At 40.8% G+C, this 24,107-nt stretch overlaps 1 protein-coding gene across 3 annotated transcripts in view; it reads left to right on the top strand.

Annotated features, from left to right (window-relative positions):
* LOC145343918 (mitochondrial glutamate carrier 1-like) overlaps window positions 1-24,107 on the top strand; it is a 117,052-nt gene that overhangs the window by 57,973 nt on the left and 34,972 nt on the right. For 2 of the 3 annotated variants that reach the window (XM_080190449.1, XM_080190450.1), the window contains exons 3-5: window positions 5,074-5,199; window positions 13,775-13,830; window positions 23,573-23,663. In XM_080190449.1, coding sequence (XP_080046575.1) covers window positions 5,074-5,199; window positions 13,775-13,830; window positions 23,573-23,663 — 273 coding nt within the window. Of the gene's footprint in view, window positions 1-5,073; window positions 5,200-12,192; window positions 12,240-13,774; window positions 13,831-23,572; window positions 23,664-24,107 lie in introns of those variants that run through there. The other variant, XM_080190451.1, reaches the window with a different exon arrangement.

Genomic DNA, 24,107 nt, shown 5'->3' with positions numbered 1-24,107 from the left:
AATTTGCACAGACTCTCTGCTTCCCAGTGTCTTTTGGATTTGACTGTAATTTGATGCTTTTCTCCCCTTTCCCCTTCTCCACTCCCCATCCCCACCAAGTTTCTGTCCTGTTGGTTGAAAGAAATTGCCTTGCATTACCACACTGACTTCACTTCATAAGTACTTAATTGACTGTGGGAGTCCTGGAGTCATGAAAGACGTTAGAGAAATGCAAAATTTTTAAAATTTTCTCTGGGATCGCCAGTGTTGGTGTTTGATCTTTAGCCAAGTGGGTTCTTCGTATGTGATGATTGACATTAAGTGGAAATGGGCAATTTTTACTGTGGGATAGCGGACGGAAAAGGGGCAAGAACACAAAGCTACAATCTCTCCCCATGTGATGTTCACGCACATTCCAATGTAGCTTCTGGTTAAGTATGAAGACTGTCATAAAAAAGGAGTTGGCCATTTCATCATTTGAGCCTATTCTGCATCTCATTGAGATTATGGTTCATCTGCAACCTAACTGGGATTATTATCTTAGATCAGTTATGATCTCATTGAGTACATAAGAACATAAGAACATAAGAAATAGGAGCAGGAGTAGGCCATCTAGCCCTTCGAGCCTGCCCCGCCATTCAATAAGATCATGGCTGATCTGTTGTGGCTCAGTTCCACTTTCCCGCCCTCTCCCCATAACCCTTAATCCCCTCTCTTATCAAGAACCCATCAACCCGCTTCTTAAAAATATTTAGCGAGGCAGCCTCCACCACTTCAACGGGCAGAGAATTCCAGAGATTCACCACCCTTTGAGTGAAGAAGTTCCTCCTCAACTCCGTTCTAAACCGCCTCCCCTTTATCTTGAGGCTGTGCCCCCTAGTCCTACTGTCTTTTTTGAGCGGGAAGAGTCTCTCCACCTCTATCCTATCCATCCCATTCATCATCTTATACGTCTCAATGAGATCTCCCCTCATTCTTCTAAACTCTAACGAGTACAAGCCTAGTTTATTCAGCCTCTCCTCATAGCTCAATCCCCTCAACTCCGGTATCAGCCTAGTAAACCTCCTCTGCACTCCCTCCAGGGCCAAAATATCCTTGCGCAGGTGCGGCGCCCAAAACTGCACACAGTACTCCAGCTGCGGCCTCACCAATGCCAGAGCAGACTTGATGGGCCTAATGGTCTGCTTCCGATTCTGCCTCTTATGGTCTAACTCAATAAAGCCACCTTTGCCCATTTCTCTTAACTTGATTTTGAACACCTCTATTAAATCTGAGGGCCTGGTCAGAGTAGATAGGATGAAACTGTTCCCACTTGTAAAATGGCTTTAATGTTGGTGCTCTTGGTTCCTGGAGAGGAGAACGCCATTGGAGTTGCAGTTCCCAACTCCTCCTTCCGTTCTAGTGGTTCCTTTCCAGAGCTGGAAGTTCTTTCCAACGCTGGTGTTGAAATCTCCCAGGAGGATGACCGTATCTTTTTATGAATGTTAGCGAGTATGGTGTCCAAGGTGATGTGGAAGCCTTTATTGACATCAAGGTTTGGCCTTGCAACTGCTGCCTGCTGGTTCTTGGCAAGTTGAAGCTGGAGAGTCATGAGATTCTTGTTGATGCCGACAGGGAGCTTTGAGAGTTGGTTGATGAGTTTGTTCTTGATGGCAAACTCAATCAGTTTCATTCTCCTGGGCTGATCTTCAGGTTTTCCTCTCCAGAAAAAGGTGCAACTACTGTCATCTTCCCTCAGCTGCACTTTGCCTGCTCTTTGGGTCTCTTACTGGACAGTAACGTCAGTGTTTAAGTGCTTGAGTTCATAGGCAACAAGGGCAGTTCCCCATTTCAGTTGATTGGTCTCCATATTAGCCATGAGGGTTTATACATTCCAAATTCTGAGATTGAGTTTAACTTGGATTTTTTAGACTGCAGGTAGGTGAGGCCACTGGATGCAGATTTGCAGCCAGGTTGGAGATGGAGCAGATTATTTTTAGACCACCTTTTCTAACGCTCTTCCATGCAGGGTGAGCAGAATATATCTTGAAGAGGGCTACTCAGTTATGAAGAAAGCTGCTCTCCTGTCCTTATTTCAGAGCGAAACAGCTGAATCAAACTCCACCGCCTACTTCTAGGTCTCATGGTCTTGGTCCCATCGCTGTCACCTACCAGTTGCTGCAGGACTTCGTCATAGAATCTCTACAAGACAGAAAGAGGCCATTCAGCCCATCTGAGTCTGTACTGATCACAATGTCACACAGGCCCTATTCCCATAGCCCTCATTTACCTGCTAATCCTCCTGACACAAAGGGGCAATTAACATGGCCAATTCACCTAACCTGCATATCTTTGGACTGTGTGAGGAAACCCATGCAGACACAGGGAGAATGTGCAGACTCCTCACAGATAACGACTCGAGGCCAGAATCGAGCCCAGGTCCTGGCGCTGTGAGGCAGCAGTGCCAACCACTGGAAACCTGTGTGGTGTGGCTGACATGTGACTCCAGACCACCCTGCACCCCCCCCCACACACACACACACACACACACACATGGTCTGTTTGTGTGGGGGGCATGTTGGTTTGCTCTAGGTAGACTCCTTGTGTGGGACTTCTTTTAATGTGGGAATGGCATCAGCAGATACATGTCCCTCAACAGATTGGATGTCCACTTCCAGTGGCGGGGAACCTGTTCTAGCTGCAGACTTCATCTGCCTTCATCGCAGCCCTTGATCTCGCATGGGTATCTCCTGTCTGATCTGCTGTTGAAGACTTGTTTTGGATTGCACTTTAAGTGGGTTCCTCTCCTCTGACCATACCATCATGGGTGACTTTGCCTTGGAATCAATGGGAGGCTCTAGTCTTTCCACCACGGCAAGGGCTGAGAGAGTACTGTGCTGTCGTGGATGCTGTCTTTGGAATGAGGTGTTAAATAATGCCCCAGCTGCTGTCTCAGGTGAATATATAAAAAAAAATCCATGGCACAATTTCAAAGAAGAGCATGGAAACTCTCTCCTGGCAAACATTTATCCATCAACTAACATCTTTGAAATAAGTTATCTGGTCATTATCTCATTGCCTTTCATGGGGGTTTGCTCCATGTAAGTTGCCTGCTGCCTTTCCTACATTACAGTAGTGACTATGTGTCAAAAGCACTTTATTTGTTCTGAAAGGTGCTGTGTAAATGCAAGTTTGTATTTGCTATGAACAGTAGCTCGTCTTTCCTTTTTCACTGCTCCTTAGCCAGGAGGTATTGGAGCCAAATTTAGAATCCCTCTAGCTATCTCGGTTGAGACCAGCTGAGTCAGCACAGATCAGGCACATAAGGCTCGCAAATGCTTTTCTTGCCGACCAAACCTTTAGAAACAAATATAATTCTGAGTTACTGGCTCTGTGGATTGCCAGGTGAAGAAGAAATGCTACCTAGTTGCTCTCTTAAACTGAGGATGGAAGTTAGGGTACATCACTAAGACTATGTTGAGGAGATTTGCTTTGTACTATAGCGTGTCGTAACCCTGTGCTGCAAGTTGAAATATTTCCTTCTCTTTTTTATTCCTTCCTGCCACCCCCAGCACCTGATGTCCTTTCACCAGAGCATACAAAAATACTCAGCAAATTAAATTTGGTTTTAATAACTGAGAAATTGTGAATCATTGAGCCACATAACTTATTGTATTAAATTCAGTTTTTTTTGTATTTCCTTATATCGCTGCAAAATGTCTTCTTTCCCCTGAAACATTAATATCTTTCAAAAGATGGAATTCGACCAAATGGCTGCTGCAAGCACAAGCTAAGTCTTTTAGGACACTAGTGGGCAAGGCATGCATTTCCCACCTCCTCACGCTGATACAGGAAGAATGTGCAAACTCCACACACACACACACACACACACACACACACACACACACACACACACACACACACACACACACACTGACCCAAGGCCAGAATTGAACCTGCGTCCCTGGCGCTGTGAGGCAGCAATGCTAGCCGCTGTGCTCGTGGCACTTTTTCTCTTGCCGCCAACTGAATTTTTTTTTTAATCAGTTATGTTTCATAGTTCTTGTGTGAAATGTCAAAGGCTGGGATTTTCCAGTGTCACCGAAAGTCAGTGGAACTTTGACCAGCCCTTCGAATGTACGGAAAATCCCAGCCTACAATACAAATTTTCAGACACTGCCCCAGTCCTAGCATTAAGTACTTTTTTTTTAATCCATGGAGATCCACATATGAAAGATTATTTATTCTGCAGAAGTGGCTATCTGATTACTGGGATAAGGGTTGACTGTTCAACCCCTTGAGCCAACTTTGTAACTCAGATTACAGTTGACCTGTACCTTAACTCCATTTACTCACTGTAGGTCCACAGTAATAATTTTGGTATTTTACCTGTGAGTATGTAAGTTTAACCTTTGTGCATGATCTTGCACGCTCTAACTTTTAAGTATTGTTTATTAAAGAGCCTTTTTTCACTAAATCACAACAGTAGAAGAGGAAAGGAACTAGCATGCAGGTCTCTTGGGTTTATGGAAATTGCGTTATGTTTGAACCCATGCCTGACTTTCTGGTTTCCTTAGCACCTATTAAATGACTGAAGCAGGCGTTTAACCCCCTGAGTGAATGGTGTGAAGCATGTTGTTTTGGTGGAGGCATGATTGATTGATTTACGTCACTGCATATAGTTCATTCATGTTGTTGTACTCTGCATGCTCCTGCAATTAAGGAAAATTAAGTAATCCTGAAACGGCAGCGAAATGCCAAATCACAGTTTACACAACGTCACGGAAATTGCTTCCAGGTGGAAAACAAGTTGCTGTTGTTTCCTGATCAAAGACCATGTGCAGTGTGTACCAAAGGGAGGAAGCATCTCAATGTTTGAATATAAGTGAGCCTCACCTGGTTACTGCAATGCCTAGTGAGTGAATTCAAGGCTGGAATAGATTGATTTTTGATCTTCTGGAATGAAGGGATATGGGAGTGGACGGGAAAGTTGATTTGAAGCCAAAGGTCAGCCATGTTCATATTAATGACAGAGCTGGCTCATTGGACCATTTTGATTACTCCTGCTCCTTTTATGTTTTGATGAATTAAAAGTTCTGCTTTTCTCTCTTGCAGTTTACCTGCCAAGCTGATCAACGGAGGCATTGCAGGCTTAATTGGCGTTACCTGTGTGTTCCCAATAGACTTGGCCAAAACACGGCTTCAAAACCAGCAAAATGGCCAGCGGATGTACTCCAGCATGTGAGTATAACACAAACATTACCCACAAACACACCACTCAGCATGATCTTGGTAGTAAAAATGAGAGTCATATGTGCTTGATGTCCATCTCTCCTTCTGCCCATATCATGCACTTGACTTGAAAGAAAATAAACTATTAAATTGCCCAAATTCACAATCATTAGTGATCACTTTTCTTTAATGATAAGTTCCTACTCTTGAGCTATTTTGCTATTTTGTTACTGCCCATTGGGGTCATCATTGACCAGAAAATGAACTGGACTAACCAAATTAATACTGGTTATAAGAGCCGGTCAAAGCCTAGAAGAGCAGACAACAATTTACCTCCTGACTTCCCAAAGCCTGTCCATCATCTATAAGGCATAAATCAGGACTGCAGTGGAATACTCCATTTGCCTGTATGAGTGCAGCTCCAACAACACTGGAGGAGCTCTACATTATCCAGGATAAAGTGGCTTACTTGATTAGCACCATGTCCACAAACATTCACTCCCTCCACCGTCGATGCACAATGGCAGCAGTGTGTACCACCTACAAGATGCACTGCAGGAGCTCACCAAAGCTTCTTAGATAGAATCTTTCAAACGCATGACCATTACATTCTAGGAGGACAAGGGCTATGGGAACACCACCATCACTTCTACTTTCCCTTCTAAGTTATTCACTATGTCAACTTGGAAAAATATTGCCATTAGTTCACTATTACTGGGTCAAAATCCTAGAACTCCCTTCCTAATAGTACTGGGGTATTCCTGCAGCACATGGAATGCAGTAGTTCAAGAAGGGAGCTCACCACCATCTTCTCTAGGGCAACTAGAGATAGGCAATTAATGCTGGCCTAGCCAGCAACACCCAAGTCACATGAATGAATGAAATAAAACATAATGGGGAGAGAGTCATCCATTCGGTTCTTGCATGTAATAGACTCTACCCAATGTGGTAGAAGCAGGCACGTTAACCACATTTAATAGGCATCTGGATAAGTACATGAATCGAAAGGGAAATAGAGGGATACGGAGCGTAAGGGCCAAAGGTTTTATTTTAGTGTAGTTAGGGCATCATCATCAACACAGGCTTGTTCCTGTGCTGTACTGTTCTTTGATCTTTGTTACTTGGTTATTTGAGAATAAATGGTAGAATTTAATTTGCATTTGCGTCCAAGCAGTCATCTGTCCTTATTCGGTAATAATTAAGTTTGCTACCTCTTACTTTGCAGAGGTGGGCGAATTTCATGAAATTTTTATAATGCGTTTTAACACTAATAGAGATAGGTACCGTGTGTTGCATATTTCTTGACCAATCTAATGTCTGGGAGAGCTTTACAATGGGTAATCGAATATTGAATTGATATTGCAAATTTTGTACTACCATCCAAAATTAGAATCTCTAAAATGTTTGTGTTAACCATTATTCACCTGTCCAGATCACCATGTGTTATGATAGCTATAATTAGCCACATTTTGCGTGGATCTAATTTTCTTTGTATGGCGTTCGTTGTTTCGTCAACAGAATATGAATGCTAGCTCAACCTAACAACTCTATGCTTGGAGTGAGTCAAATTTAGGCCAACAGACCAACTATATCACAAATAGACATTTTAAAAATTATACAGACTTTCTTATTGAGCTTGAGCAATAAGCATTACGGTGTGTAAGAAAATGCAAGTAAGGATGTTGTGATGTTGGCCTTGTGGAATATTGTTTGTCATTCAGGCTGCAAACTTATTATACCACAGTGAAAGTGCCATTAACCATGATGTTGGTGAATCTTTGGCCTCCAATTGTAGCTGCCCTTTGAATATAAAAAGGCAAATAGCCTCCACTGTTGGTAATACTGATTAAATCCACTGTTGACTGAACCTGGATTGAACTTACAGTTTCCACTGTTCTTACTTAGCCTACATTCTGTGTGGAAAGATTAATAAAATTTCCTTTGTAATTTCCTTGCTGTGAAAGGACTGGTGACTGACGCTTTCCTTCACTCCAAGGCTTCAGTCTTCAGAAGCGCATAGCGTGAGACTGATTACAATCCTGTGTAGGAGCTTTGTTGCAAAGATTGGAACGAGGAGCGAATGATATTACTTTGCTTCTATTTATTTTACCTCCCAAGGTTTTTGGGATATTGAGCATCTGCAGGAGTGCAGTTGGAATATCTGTGTATATACTTCATTGGCGTTGATAGTACTCGTGATCTAGCACACTGGGTAGCGTTCCTGCCTCTAAGCCAGAAACTCTGGGTTCAAGTCCCAGTCCAGGAGTTGATGGTCCAGGGAAGTGCATTCATAATGTGGCCAAACAGGTTGAGTCTCAGCTTGCAAATTTTAATGGCAGATGGTAAGAGTGGGAGAGATTCCTGGTCAGCCATGTGATGGAAAGCAATTGGAGCTTCTACTGTCATTATCCATTGCTCCAGGCTACATCATGCATGTAAAAATGCAAGTTACTGTAACAACACACACCCCTTGGGTTTGAGATGTGTTGCCAAGAAAGTCATGGCAAGTTGCTACAATTAATTTTGTAGATAGCACACTGACAGCAGGATGTACTATTAATGGAGGAAAAGTGTTTATGATGATGGATGGGGCACCAATCAGGCAGACTGCTTTGTCTTGAATGGTGTTGAGTTCTGGCGTGTTCTCCAGGCAAATGGTGAGTATTGCATCACCATGCTTACTTGTGCCTTGTAAATGTAGTGGATGTGCCTTGGGGAGTTAGGAGAATCACCTACAGCAGATTTCCCAGCCTCTGATCTGCTTTTTTAAACACAGTATTTACATTACTGGTCCAGTTCAATTTCTGGCCAGTGGTGACCCCAGAATATTAACTGTCGTCAATTTGACAATGCTAATGTCGAGGGTAGGCTAGGCTATTAGATATTCTCTTGTTGAAGATAGTCGTTATCTGGAATTTGTGTGGCATGAATGTTACTTACTGATTATTAGCCAAATATGAATACTTCCAGGCCTTTCTGTACAGCTTCATTATTTGAGGAGCTATAGATAGAATTGAATGCTGTAAAATCATCAGTAGATGTGCCAGTTCCTCACTGATGGTTGGAATGCTGTTGCTGAAGCAGCAAGTGGTTGGGTTGAGGACATTACCCCAAGGAACTTTTGGTGCAATGCCTGGAGCTGAGATGATTGGCCTCAGCTCCACCCCCCTGCCAGTCTTTCTTCTTCATTCAAATCTCTGAAATCAGGCTGAATTTTATAGTTCTCAGCAACATCTACAACTGCTAATCACACATATGGTGCTGTCTGACCAAAATGCAGTAGTTTGTCACAGCTTTCTCGGATTTGTATGCTATTGTTTTGGCATGGTTTGCACTGGTTGGGCGTATTGATCAGTCATCCCAATCAGACCCCCATGTGTCCCACCATAGCTATTTAAATGCCATTCAGAGTCAATTGCATGCCCATTTCTCCTTCCACTGTTTGACCCATCACATTTTTGTTAACTCAATCTGGAATTTCTGACTGGATTCTTTCGATCAACTGCCCTTTGGAGTTTGGTATCATCTGCCAATTTGACCAATTAGTATTAAATTTCAAACTAAGTTATTAATGTAAGTTTTATAGACAGCAGTTGTCTCAGTATTCGTCCTGGAAAACCCTATTTCATACTGCCCCTAATTTCCGCCCCCTCAATCCTGGCATTACCCCTCATTACATGTTCTTACCTATGCTTTGCTTCCAATTTATTTTCCAAATCCAAGTGTTGCCAGAAACCCCACACTTATGAATCTAATTAGTATATGTTATGTGAAACTTTTATCAACTGCCTTTTGGTACTTTGATTGCCTAGTATCTGTTTGAGGATTTATCAATCAACTTGGAATGTCACTTCCTTGAGATTCGGGGAGGTTGGTCAAGAATGATCTTTTCGATCATGTTGTCTAGATATTCTTCAATGCTTCAATTAGCAATGGTGAAATGATCCCAATCATTGGATGGCAAACAAAAGGATGAACAATTTTAGCTCAAGTTATTTTCCTTGCTATCAAATGCAAACAATTTGATTTCAGTTTCTTGTCATTTCCATTGAAACAAAGATTGGGCAGGTTCTACAACTGGCGGGCAATTTATCTCACTAGTTTACGACCCAACAGCAAAGGTAAAAATTGCCACCATTGTTTCCTTCTTAAAAGAAAGGCGGAGATTTTTGTACTTGAGCCCCTGACATTTCTCGTACCACCCTCAACTACTATATTCCTCCTTTTTCAACTCTGCTTAAAAAAAAAATCCTTGCAAATTTAGCTGCTGTGGTCAACATTCTTTTTTAAATCATGATGCTCTAATGAGGTAAAACATTGCACAGGAGCAGTGAATTACTTGTTCTGTAATCTGCAAACAATTTCCTTCCATGTAGCCTGTGTGTAGGTTCTGACAAATAGAATATGAATCCAGTTCCAGGAAGGGGGAAAGATTAAATTTGTTATGTGGCCTGGTTGGGGATTATCTTAATGCCGCCCAAGCGTACTATCCAAGAATTGCCATCTGTCTGGCCTTTAGTGATCTGGAAGTTTCTGTCATGTAAACTAGAAACCAAAAGTCTTGTGTGTTATAAATTGAGGTTTTTTTGAACACGTTTTTCTTAGATTTTAATCACCATCAAAGAAAAGTCAGAATGCGAGCCATAATCCTTTGTCCAATCTGCTCTAATCCTATCCTGGAGCCAGAGTTAGAATCTAAATCATTGACATTAAATTCTATTTCAGTTACCTTGATTTAAATTGAATTGAACCCATGTTAAATTTGGTTTGTGGCTCTCCTCCTGCACTTTATCCAGTTGTGATAACTGTTTGCATGTTTCTGGATTTGGACATAAACCAGTGACTAGAGAGGAGCAAAAAGATCTGAGGTGCGGGTGCACAAATTATTAAAAGTAAATTTGCAAGCTAACAAGGCTGTAAAGACAGAACAAAATGCTCAAGCTTATTTCAAGAAGGACTAGTCTCCAAGTTATTGAAAAGATTCTGTTATGGACCAATAACGTTTTGAGATTCAAGACACTTACTATTGGAATAAAGTCACAAGCTTTCATGATCTTGCACAAACAGAAATAAATTTTACTCACCAAAGTCAGAAAGATGAAACAATTTACAATATTTATATACTGTCATGTCTGATTTGATGAGACATATGTTAATCAACAAGTAAGTTCTGCTCAAACACACCACACAATCCCATAAGTGACAGGTACCACCAAGACAGAGTCCAAAGATGACTAGACAACACACCCAGATGACAGCAAACACTGAGAGTCAACCAATTTCAAAAATTCTTGGCTTTCTCTCCAAGATTTTCAGCTATCACTTTTGAAGATTTAATCTGGAAATTCTCTCCAAAAGTCACTCTTAACTTAATGGTATCAACGATAACCCTCCTCATAGGGTTTCAGTCTTGTCTGTAGAGATTCCGTTGCCTTGGATTCCCAGGTATGCACTCGATCATCAATTCATAAGCGCAAATTTATCTCTTCACCTACACCAAACAGAATATTATTACTCCAAGAGGGGTACTGTTACCCTGCAGCATAGAATCACCAACCTTCTGCTGCCTCCTTGGATCTCTTACCAGGGCTTCTCCTGAGCCCTGTCCATTTAGTCCGCTATCTGCAGACCTTTTTTTTTGGAAATTCTTTCTGTGCTCTTCTCTCTTTTTAACTGAACTGGGACTGTTTCTGTCCCTGTCCCCTGTCTGGGTATCTACTTTTAGGAACTCTTCCTGTCCCCTGCTTGTGACACTTGCTGGCAGTGGTGCTCTTCTCCCAGCCACATGATTCAGTTTTTTGTCCACTTTTCATTTCTGCACCAGTGTGTTGGGCCTCTTTTGCCCAAAGAACATGAACTACCTAACTGTGTATGTGCAGCCTGCTTCTGATCTGTGAATGTGCGTAAAGACCGAGATTTGTCTGAAGTTGAACTTCTTAACCTCCGCTCTCAGCGTTGAGGTAAATTTGACTTTTGTTACAAAAAGTATTAAAATGCTGTGAAGTTATGTTGCATTTATATACAACCTCAGTTAGACCATGAGTAATGTACACAGTTTTGGTGGTCTTAGTATATGAAGAAGAGGAGAGGGTTTGATAAAATTTCACAAGGATGATACCAGACCTGTGAAGATATACATTACAGCAATGACTGCATTTAGGAAAAATTTTATCGGCTGTAAAAGTGCTTTGGGTGGTCCTGAGGTTGTGAAATGTGTTTTATAAGTGCAAGTTTTTTTTTCAGGAAAGCTTAATCAAGCTGCAACTCTTTTCTATTGAAAAGAGAGAGCTGAGTGGTGACCAGATTGCAATCTTGAGGTTTGATGGGGTAAATTTGGAGAAGATATTTCTTCTTGTGGGGATTCAAACTAGGAAATAAAAATAAAATCCACAATAAATCCAGTAGAGAATTTGGGGAAAAAACATTACCCAAAGAAGAGTAATAATGTGAAACCAGTTACCACAATGTGTAGTTGAGGCAAACAGAATAGCTGCAGTAAAGGGGAAACAGCATAAGGAAGAAAGCCAGAAAACACCAAGACACAGACATTGATGGTTCTTTTCAGCAAGAGCAGGTGCAGTTTTTTCAGTCCTTAACCTATGAAACTTTTCCAAGTTGTGAGCTACCAGGTTATGCCAGCTGGCAGTAACTGTGTCTGTCACATTGATCCTGTTTGAAGTAGATAAATATTGCATTCAGTTCCTGAACTTCGTGAGAGTGGAAACATGTGCAAGTTCCAAAGGTTTTGTTCCTCATTTTAAAGTTGAAGGACCTTTTCAATATGAATGTTATTCGTGACGTACTGTGATAAGGAGAAACAGGAGATGGTTGTGTTGGCACTAGATCCAACACTGATGTTTGGGTTGCATTATCTGCTTTGCCTGTCAGTATGTAAAGTGTGTTTTTGTTAATTTTCTTCTCTAGTAGATGTTTAGTTTCAAATTTGCGTTCTTTTATCCCAGTTTTTGGTCTCCCATCGTTCTGTTTTGTTCCTCTGTGTAGGTAACCAGCTCCAAGATCCATGCCTCTACACCTTCTGCAAGATCTAAGTTAGTACAGTTGTGCTGTGCAGATACATGATGGCTGCATTACATGCACAATTAGCGTTTTAGAGCCAATGTCCATCTGTTTGCATTTACTAATAAAAGTCTGTACATTGAAAGCTTTCTGCATTTCATCGAAGTGACCCCATGTGATCAATTTTACCAACTCTGCTATCAGCTACAAAGCTACCGGCCTCTTCCTACCTTATGCTTGTGCTGCTTGGTCTATGGATCAAACTATGCATGTTCCCTTGAAGGAAAGGTTAATGACAGGAAGTGATGCTGAATGAAAGCCATTGACTGGTAATAAACATTGTCAATTGATCACAAATTGTGAACTGGAGAAATCTTGATCTCATAAGTTGGGAATTGCCTGCCTCAGTATGTACGTGGGTTTGAGCTTTGAGAGAAGCAGCAACAGATACATTGTGGGAAGGACACTGAGGAATAAGTTGGAGTATAAGTGTGCTGGGGTGAATAGTAGGGAGAATCATACACCACTTGAAGAACAGCAGCAGAGATTGGAGAAGGGATTAGGAACACCATCATGAACTAGGAGAAGGGAAAGGAGAAGAGCCAAGGAGAACCCTCACGCTATGTACCTGTAACACAATCCTAAATGGCAAAGTAAAGATCATCCAAGTAGAAAGAAGCCTCACTGCTTGAGCCCCTGAGAGAGGAAATGTTAATTGGCTTTACTGGTGCTTGATTGCTAGCTGTAGTACCAAAATATTGTAGACAATATATAATTCCAATAGGAAGCTGTTCAACTTGCCATCAGTCACCAAAAGTGGACAAGACTGAGCTGCAGTGTTTTTTTTTAGAAAAAAGCATAAGTCCTGGCTGACCTGAAAATGATGGTGCCATAGAATGGTAGCCTATGAGTTTGTAATTTTGGCTGTGCATGTGCGATAGAGTTGTGTAACCCAAATTTGAAAACTGTTCCCCAGAAGCTGAAGGAAATAAGAAGAAAAGCTGCCCAGCTTTTTTTAATTGGAAAAGCTGAAGGTGAGATAGGTCAATAGGCTGCCCCAAAAAATGACTTTTTGGTGAACTAAGGGGATACATCCTGGCGGGGGAAAGGGAAATAGAGCAATTCCTATGATCACAAAGAAAAAGATTGATTGCAGTCAGTCAACCACAGAGTGTGTGACAAATAAGAGAAAATAACTTAAAAATAATTAAAAGATGAGGAAGTCATAATGATCTGTTGACTTCTTAACCTGCCTTGGTATTTGAAGTAAATCACATACTTCGAGCTCTCCTTGTCCAATGATTTAAATTTATTGGCAATTAGACTTTGCATTGTGGAACTAGCTTTTATCTGTGCATGATCTGTTGTGAAATTGTTAATGTGGGAATGGAGAACATGTTTTCAATTTCATCACAAAATAACAATTTGAGGAAATCTTCCCATGTCTATCTCTTCCTGTTGTTGATTATGTGAGTAACTCTAGAAGGTGCTGTAGATATTGCTTAAAATATGTTTTTTTTCTAAACTTGCTGAAGAGAGTTGAAATTCTCTTTTTTTTTAATTTCAGGTCTGACTGCCTTATTAAGACAATCCGATCAGATGGCTATTTTGGGATGTATCGAGGTAGGTGTTTTAAATTTTCTGTTGTCATGTTGTTCCGTTATTAGTTTGCAGTGCAATTCATATCTAGTGAAACATTTTAACTCCCTATCCCTCAGTGTTTAGCCAAAGTAGTAAGGGATTACGTTGTACTTTGAGGTCAGTGACCAACTTATTTTTATATAGTATCTCTAAAGTAATAAAATGTCCAAATGTGCTTCACAGGAGTGTGATCCAATGTAATTTCCCAAGTACTGACAAAAGATCATAAGCTGAAACACTGGCTCAGATTTTCCTCTCTGGCTCAGGAAACATGAGACAAGCCCTTTTTGCAGCTTTTGGAAGTCACACCCAACTCGTGACTGACTTTGGCCAAGATTTTTGTTTTCCCAAGCAAAACGTGGCATCCAGATATTGTTCCTGAGCAGCAGTGCTCACAGGTGGAGTGTGGATGTGGTAGTGGGTTGGTTAGAGGGTCTACCTCAGTTCCTGAGGGGGAGTAGCCCAGCTCCCAAAAGTGTTCATGTGTCCACGAAGCATCATCCTTCACTTGCCCATGCCCCCTTATACTCCTCATGCCCCTGCTATTTATGCTGCATAGCCACTCCAACAGTATCCACTATGTACAGTCCTCAAGAGCCATGTGAAAGCCATGGGTGTAGACAAAAAAAAATTAAACTTCTGACAACCTAACAAGATGTATATGGTGCCAATTAAGTGGGTTGATTCAACCTGGATTGTGTCAAGGTTCTTGAGTGTTGCTGGAGCTGTGTTCATCCAGGAATATACTCCACGTGTATTCCATCACACGCCTGACTTGTACCTTGCGGAGAAGGACAGGCTTTACGGGGTCAGGAAGTGAGCTATTCTCCACAGAATTCCCAGCCTCTGACCTTGTTGTTAAATCCCAAGCTGGGTTTCTGATCCCACAATCTGCTGTCCATATCCTAATTTGCATCAAGTTTGACTCTTTCAGCACCCCTTTCTTTCCCAACCTCGACGACCTGCTAATCCCCCAAGTGCCACAAATTAAAAGTTTTATTTCTTGTGCCTAAAACATTTCATTGTGTCTGTCTTCTCTGTAGTCTCCTTCAGTATTACATTCCAGACTTTTGAATGTTTACCAATGGATGAAAAACAGATGCACAAATAGTAATTGAAACTGTTGTTGCATTTCAATCATTTAAGAATTCATAGAACCTATGTTCTTCAAACACACCCTCGTTTCTACGATAGGTGCTTGTGTATCATGACATGTATGGTTGAAATTTGCGTTATCTAAAACGACGACTCTGCTAACACAGCAACATGGAGCATAACACAAACAGAACTGATTTATATTGGAAGAATGCCTTATAATTTTAAATTCTCAATATCCTTGGGAGGACCATGTTGCAGAGTGGAAATGTGAAATGGTGACATTGGAAGTCTCCATCAATTTTGGGCTAGTGCTTATGATGCTGCCTTCTTTCACTCGCTCACTGATGCATACAAGTGAAAAGACATGAAGCATATTGTCACATGGTGACTACATTCATGGGTTGCTTGTAATATATATTCTGTTATTTCTTTTGTGGACCTGGTGAACAGTCTGCCATTGGTCCCAGCAGGCAGGAACAAACCACTGCATTATGTTCCAAGTACCAGCCCAGCTAGTGAATATGTAAGGTGGTAGCAGAGAAGGAGCAGGAGGTTGCTAGATGTAACTGCAGCTCAATTCCTTCCACTAATGCACATTTTGCGGGTGTGGGCCCCTCAAGGACTGCTTACAAAAGGTTGGGTACTCTTTGAATAAGATTGTCCACAAAACTCAATTGTCATTCTGTAAGAGACCCTGCAAGGTATGTCTAGAAGTGGGCAGTACTGTGGGAGGAAGGCTTTACTGGAATGACCTGAACCAACTCTATTGGAATTTGCAGTCAGACCTCTGGTGAACTGCTGGCAAATACAATGGGAGAGTTTCTTTTGAATGTCCACACTGTTGCCTGGTTTTAGTTTTTGTTGTGACTTCCCTGTTCTGGAGTATCAGACCACTGGCACACCATTTGTGGATCTCTGCCTGAAGACTCCTCTCTGCTTCCTCTCGTGTCAAGAACATGCTGAGTTGTGAACATGCTTAGCATTGGCTATATGGCTGAAGTAGCTGAGGCTGCAGTCCTGCAAGACAGTGCACACCTGTTCCCTTGTGCCAGAAATAGTATTTGTGTCTCACAGAAAATTTTGAAAAGTAACGCATTTGATATTTATGTCAGCATGGCTGAGATGGACTGAACTGTGATTGTATGCTCAGAAACCAAGGTCTGTCTAAAGGGCAGAGGAGTATGGTGAGTGAAGATTTGTGGGATTTAGTGTTCAACATATTTTTGTAAATAAGCCTGGAAAGGGAATGTTGGTGGCTTTTCCTATTTTGGTACCATCCATAAAATCTAGGTATTTAATCCAGTGGAGGATGGAGAGTGTGTGAGGAGATGATGGTGTAGTGATAATGTCACTGGACTAGTAATCCAGAGGCCCAGGCTAATTCTCCAAAGGAGGTTCAAATCCTATCACAGCAGCTGGGGGAATTTAAATTATTAAATTAATAACAGTTAACAAAAACCAGGTATTGAGCACTAGTTCAATTATGTAAAAACACATCTGTTTCACTAATGCCCTTTCAGAGAAGGAAATCTTCCAACTTTGCCTGGGCTGGCCTACTTTATAGAAGAGAGAATCCCATAGTCTAGAAGGAGACCATTCAGCCCGTTGGGTCTACAACAACTCTCCAAAGCATATCTTATCAGGCCCACACACACCCCCACCCTTTCCCTGAAATCCCATGCGTTTACATAGCTAATCCACCTATCCTGCACATCTTGGGACACCAAGGGGAAATTTAACATGACCAATCCACCTAAGCAAATCACCTTTGGATTGTGGGAGGAAAATGGAGCACCAGGAAAAAACCCATGGAGGCAGAGGGAGCATGTGCAAACTCCACACAGTCACCTGGGTTAGAATTGAACCAGGTCTCTGGTGCTGTGAGGCAGCAGTGTTAACCACTGTGCTTTCCTCCATGTGACTCCAGATCCAGAATAATGTGGTTGACTCTGAACTATCCTCTGAAATGGGTTAGCAAGCCAAGATGAGGAACAAATGCTGGTTGCCAGAGAGGCCCATTTCCCACAAAAGAATTAAAATAAAAGTCAGGTGCAGTTAAATGTAGAAAAATCTAAAACCATGCATTTGGAGATGCAGAGAATAAACAAAGGAATACTGACCAAGTGAATCTGAGAATCATAAAGACACCTAAAAACATCAACACAATATCTAGCTTTATTGGAAAAACCTATCATGTTGCTCACAAAGAAAAATGGAGTGTACATCAGGAAGTTACCACTGAGCATTAATCAGGTCTCATTTAATGTATTTTGTGCAGTCTTGAGAATCAGTCATAGAAAGAATGTAGCTGGGCTTCAGTAGGTATACAGAAAGCTTGCCAACTTGATGGGATAATGAGGTACTGGGAAACTGAAGAATGAAACATGGGCCTATTAGTGAAGAACTGTGACTCTTTTTGAGGAGAAGGTGACCAAAGGAATATGGATGAAACAGATGGCTCAGATTCACATCTACCATCCTGCTGAACCAAAACCTGTGGAAGCAGTTATCCTCCACCATTGCTGTGTAATTCTATGAGGGCCTTTTGAAATGATTAGCAGCAAAATAACTTGTGATCAGTAATATTTGTGCCATCTGATATCTTTAGTTTTCACATTTGTTGCTCTTGGTACTCTGAAATCCTGTAAAAATGAAGCACTAGAAGCAATTCTCAAAGCTTGCAGTGGATTTTGCAGCAAACAGAATAGTGCAACTTTAAAGCATCACATCTCAATAAGACATTTCAGCACATTTACAGTAGCAACTCATTTGTATTAAATTTCCTTGGAAAATGAAGCTCTTGAACATTCTGAAAAAGAGCTGGCCACTGCACCGCAATACTGTATAGTTTGTAGATTGTATGGAAATATTTTTGTTCCAACTCAGCAGCTCCAGCTGGTAGTCTGGATGGAATTCACTGCCTATTTAAAACGGTGAACGTTAAGCAAATTTTGTATTGGAGAGGCCTTGTTCACATTCGTTTATTTATCCGATGTCTGTTCACATAGCTACATCTAATGTTGAACCCAACGACTGTTTTGGTTTGTTCTGTGGAAGAATACAACATAGAATCTCTACAATGCAGAAGAAAGCCATTTGGCTCGTTGAACCTGCACCTACAACAATCCCACCCAGCCCTATCCACATAACCTGACATATTTACCCTATCGATTCTCCTGACACTAAGGGGCAATTTATCAGGGCTAATCAACCTAACTTACCCATCTTTGCACTGTTGGAGGAAACTGGAGCATCGAGAGGAAATCCACACAGACCTGATGAAAACGTGTAAACTCCACATGGTGGCCTGAGGCCGGAATTGAATCTGGCCCTGGTGCTTTGAGGCTAGCCACTGTCTCTGTGCTGCCCTGAAAGTGCCTAGACAGAAGAGACAACTATGTTAATGTAGGATTAGCAGGTTCTTGCCCTGGAAGACAACAGTGAAGCAGTTAGTTTTATATTTTGCCACAATCACACCATTACATTGCATTCATTTTGCAGTACTCACCTGCAAATTAAGAGACTGCATTCAAATTCACAGCTTGCAGTGTTTCAGTTTGAACTGTGCTGGTTGGTATCATTACCACTACAATTCCATATCTGTGATTGTGACAATGCAACAAGCACACTGTGGCAAGGATTGTATAGGAACATGCCCAAATAGAAATAAAAGGTGAAGTTTTGTGATTGGGTGATGTTCAGCTCGGATTTTGATAGCCTGGTGCATTTGGAGCATGGAAGGAAGTGGATAGAAAGTTCAGTGAAGTACTGACCACTATATAATTATAGGGTAAGTTTAAAGCAAGAAAGGCTGCAGCAATGAGAAAGGTTAGAAGTTAAAGGGCTTGTCTATCAAATTATGTTTTTTGCCTCCATATCAAGGAAAATAAAAGAGGAAATCGAGGTTCTTGGAGGCAGCTTTTTAAAGTTTTGTTTTAAGGTTTATTTATTAGTGTAACAAGTAGGCTTACATTAAAGTTGCAATGAATTTACTGTGAAAATTCCTTAGTCGCCGTACTCCGGTGCCTGTTCAGGTACACTGAGGAAGAATTTAGCATGGCCAGTGCACCTAACCAGTACGTCTTTCTGACTTTACTGTGATATGATTGAATTCAATTTAATATAAATATGTGGCCTTTATGCACAAAAATGTACTTGGACTCTCTCCAAAAGGCATTGACTCAGTTACAATAAATCAATGCTCCTTTTATCACCTAATGTAAGATTCCAAGTCCATACATTTGATTGTGGGGGCATGGAACACTTCATACATAAGCCCATTTCTACCTTTGCCTGCTGAATTTATACTTGTTTCTATTAGGACTCACACCAGCATCTGCTTTCTCCTCCCCACTTGCTTCTAGTCTAGACACTGATATTGATTGTAGTATTCCCTTTGTTATTCCCCTTGACCTCAGCTAACTCAGCACAGACCAGCCAGAGCCTTCTCTGTCTGTACAATTCAGTATTACATTGAGTGATGTCCTTATGCATATTGCATGTAGGCAGAACTACTTATCTCTGTTTGAAATCATTTTTGCAGCTCGTCATTGCTTACACTTTTTTTGGTTAAAATTTGTTTTATTTTTGTAGTTGAGCTATTTGAAGGTCCTTGTGAGATTTTTATATGAATATGCGAGTGGGAAATGTATACAGAGCTGTTATAAAGGAAGTCGTAAAATGTAGATGTGAAAATACCTTATTTGTTTTCTTTCAGAGGACGAGAAAATATGGGCACTCAAAAGACCAGTGCCACTTTTAATGGTATGGCAAATGCATAAAATGAAAGAACTTGTTGCAATGTCCTTTTTTGGGGGAAGAATGGGGACGTTGAATAAAATGCTTTTTGTACGGAGTGGTGAAGGGACAATTTTGGAGAAGGGTGCATTTTCGTACTAACTGGTGTTATGCATGGAGCTCACTCACATTTATCCAAGTTGATAGTCTTAAATGTTTTCAGCCTATACACAAAATTAATTTGTTTTCTTTTTAAAAAAGACGTTCATCGTTGTGGACCATTGCATTGACTTGGTTATTTTAATACTTTAAAAAAAATCATTCTCCGAATGTGGGCCTCAGTGGTAAGATTGCATTTATTGCACGCTGTGCGTTGTCTTGCTCAGGTGGTGGGCCGCCTTCTTGTTGAACTGCTTCAAAACGTCCTTGTGGTGAGCTTGCCCTAGTTTTAGGTAGGGAGAGCATGATATTGACCCAGTAATGTTGAAGGGCCAGTGATGTATGTCTGTGTCAGGATGGCACATGACTTGGAAATGACAGTGCTTCAAGTTCCTATCTCAAGTCACATGTCATTCATTAGTTAACTGACTAACATCCTTGTATTGTTGAAGTGCAGGCACATTTTTTTTATAGGAGCTATTATCCAGAAGCTGGGCAATTAGTCTTCTAATGGTCACATGATATGATTCAGCCTTTTGGAAGAGCATTAGTTTTTATTCTGGCTTAATTACATTGCAAATTTATTTTCCTCAGTCCAAAAAGATTATGGCTAAAGATCGAAGCATCAGAATGTCATGAAGAAAGGCAGATGGTTTAAAATTTATCAGAGATCAGATGTAATATAATGGAGCTGATCATCTGACATTGTGCATCACATTACATGAATCATGATGCACACTTTTTAATCACTTTCTTTCCTGTCTTATCATGTGGCCAGTCTGAAAATTAGCTTTCAGACCTTCCCGGTGCTGCTTTGTTGCACTTGTTGCTAAGAGACCTCCAACAATGCATTAAAAACCTTTCAATTTTTATGCCTGCTACAAGAAAGCAACAGCCTTTTGCTTGATTGCAGCTGCATTCACGAATTTGGTAAATGTGAAATTGAACTTGGGTCCTATCTTTCCACATCAATGAAGCACCCATTTTTATTTGTCCTTTGCATAATTCTGATTTAATTGGCCAGTTTTTCAGCTGTAAACTGAACAAAGAAAACATGAGCAATTTGGTAATCCATCTGTTGGGAGTCATTGTTTATGATCGGAAGATATCTTCATATCACTTTTTGGTTGTTAGTGCAATGAGCTACTGCTAAAAGTATTGAAATTGCCACCAATCACCTGGAGGCTGTTGGGAAAAAAAAACCAACAGCAATCTGCCAGCAAATCACTTGACTTCAGCCATTACTTGCTTGATTTGGTTACGTTATTCCACTAATGACCAAATAACTAATGATGAGAGTAGTCTTTTCCTCTCCCTAGATTCCATTTGACCTGATTGCAGACATACATGGGCTAAGGGGCAATCAGGAGAACAGGAGGGAGATGTTCACGTCAGCTTTCCCAATTGTCTCCGAGGCATGTGGAGATGACTACCTTTTTATTTTCCTTTTTGCATACACTAATCTGTGAGACCAAGAACTCGGTAACCTATTTACCATAACATTTTCTGCCTTTTGTGAATGGGGGAATCCCCCATTCAATTACAATGTCTACATTCTGAGTTAAGAGCATTGCTACTTGCACAAGTATAACTGAAGTAGAGCAGGAACTGCTTAGAGTTTCCCAATTTGAAATCTGATTATGAAAGATGAATTGAACTGTGAAATATTTCATCCTCTTTATACCAGAATGCATCGCTGTCTAAGGGGTTGCAGGAGAGATTGAGTATCGATGTCTTTACCATGTTTCTCCCATGTCCAGCTATCAGCATGTGTTTGCATATGACTATCCCTCCAAGTACACCTCCTTTACTGTAAATAATTTTCAGGTTCCTAATCTGAGTCTAGTAGCAAAAGGAAGTTTACTATTTTTTTCACTAAATTGTGACTGATTTTATTTCCCATTTGTCCAGGTTTTTCTATCTTTACAGTATGCTCAGAGATTCCCTCCGAGCAGTAGGCTGCCAACTTCACAAATTTTATAGCTACTGTATAGTACCTGGGAGCAACTTAAGGATACATGAAGGGTGTAGTATTGCTACTTCTCTCTTTATCTGGGCCTGTATATATTTTTTAAAGAAACCCTCTGCCTTTAGCATCTTGAAATTGCAATATTCAGATGTGAGTTTACTTCTCTACAGAGTTGCTGGGGCTGCTCCTATTTCTTAGGTTCCTGGGTTCAGCCATGTAGGATATTGTAAATAATATAAGCAAGCAACAAATATTCAGTTTTATTTTGCAGCAGCTTTAATGAAAGGTTTTCATAAATATAGAATTGTTACTGCATTGAAGGAGGCCATTCAGCTCATCGTGCCCATTCTCTCTGCAAGAGCAAATTAAATTGCACTGTTTCTCTGCCCTTTCCTTCTAGCTATGCAATTCTTTTTATCTTCAGATAATTTAACCAATTCACTTTAGAAAGCCATGGTTGAACCTGACTCCATTTAAGTCTCAGGCGGAGCATTTCCAGATCCTAACCACTCATTGTGCAAAAAGAATTTCCTCGTGTTGCTACTGTTTCTTTTGCCAATCATCGTGTATCAATGTCCTCTGGTTCTCAGCTCTTCTGCCAGTGGGACCAGTTTTATTCCATCTACTCTGTCCAGACCCCTCATGATCTTTATTAAATCTCCTCCCAACTTTCTTTTTTCCTAAGGAGAACAGCCCCAGCTTGTTCCATCTGTCTGTGTACCTGGAAATGTTGAGTTTGTCATCAAATAATGGGACCAGCCCTGTTCAAATTGTTCCTTGACTACAAAGCTATCAGAACCTCGTAATGAAGTTCAGCAGCACCAACAAAAAGAGTGGCAACCAAATTCAGAAATTAAGTGTTGTACCTAGTTTTACTTGGGTCAAGCACAAACCTGAAAAAATATTAAATATTGAGACCATTCAATAGTTCAAATAATTTGTATATGTAAGCAGCTGTTCCTTGTGTTCGTTTTTGGACTTCGCAAAATTTGGGAACCCAGGAAGGGTGGGAAGTCAAAGAACAATATTGTTTCCCCTTTCTCTATCATTTCTGTTCCTATGTCTGTGCCTAGCAAAGAGTTGACAATGAGACATGCATGCAGAGTTTAAATGGTGGCAGCCCTGGCTTTCAAAAGCTGTGTTTGGCTTAGAGCCGAGCTATTGTTTCTCCTTCATCGTATATTTTTTGCATCTGGAAAATACCTAAAATTATTAACAATTATAGGTGCATATTTTTTACTTGATTCTAAAACTGGTCTAATAATGTGTTCATATAACAGTGAAATCCCGTCAGATTGGGTGCTCCTGCGTATATGTTTGCTGGCTAATGTCATGCAATCAGTCTTTGAAAAGAAGGAAGCTGAAAGTGTGCACTGTCATGTAAAAGTAATAAGTCATTATGCATAGTTGGCTGCATGTCCCTCCATGAATTACTTTAGCACTAAACTCCTCACTTAAGAACTGCAGCCTCTTTCAAAGCTTTCCCTTACTAACTGTACATTATCCTTGTGCTATTTCCATCCTCTGCAGTTTGCTACCTTCAATTAGTGCTTTCATGCAACATTTGAAAGTTGTGACCATGTAGTCACCTAAGTGCAAATAACTCTGTTAGATTATGATTTTGCTTTATATTGGCTTACATGTTGCTGTTGTATTTGCCTCGTTGGTTTGACCTATTCTAAGTTGAAGTTTTAGATAGAAAAAAAATACTTTTCATAACTGGATATGCTTCTTTGTTCTTTTCTGTCTACGTCACTGTAGGAGCTGCTGTCAATCTTACCCTAGTTACGCCTGAAAAGGCCATCAAGCTTGCTGCAAATGATTTCTTCCGCCAAATGCTCTCCAAAGATGGGTGAGTGGAAATTTATTTGAACAAATAAAGACAGAAGTGAATATACTGGGAAGAAAATTAGATTTTTCACCTGAAATGTAGTTAAACCCTGCCAAAATTTGATGCTACTGACTGCGTCAGAAATTATACTTTAACTTCATCACTAAATGCAATTCCAAGTCTGCTACTAAAAATATTGGAGATTATAGAGTTATCTCAAGCTAGCTCAGACTGCACCCAAACGCTCCATGTTATGAAATTGCACCTGGAAGCTGTGCCCCAAGTATCTGGGCCATGTGTTTATTTGTGCTGCAGTACTAGGGGGAACACTTCTGCACATGCTCAATGTCAGAGCCTGTGACTGTTCAAAGTGGGAGATACTTTTAAGGGCAGTTTTGCTTTCTGTTGCTGAATTATGCATTTTATAAAAAGTTTGTGACCTGTAAGTGTCTCCTTTTACCACAA

This window comes from Carcharhinus amblyrhynchos, chromosome 6 (assembly GCF_965287045.1).
Source record: "Carcharhinus amblyrhynchos chromosome 6, sCarAmb.v2.hapA, whole genome shotgun sequence".
In the NCBI taxonomy this organism is placed as follows: domain Eukaryota; kingdom Metazoa; phylum Chordata; class Chondrichthyes; order Carcharhiniformes; family Carcharhinidae; genus Carcharhinus; species Carcharhinus amblyrhynchos.
This window is presented reverse-complemented; position numbering and strand designations above follow the sequence as displayed.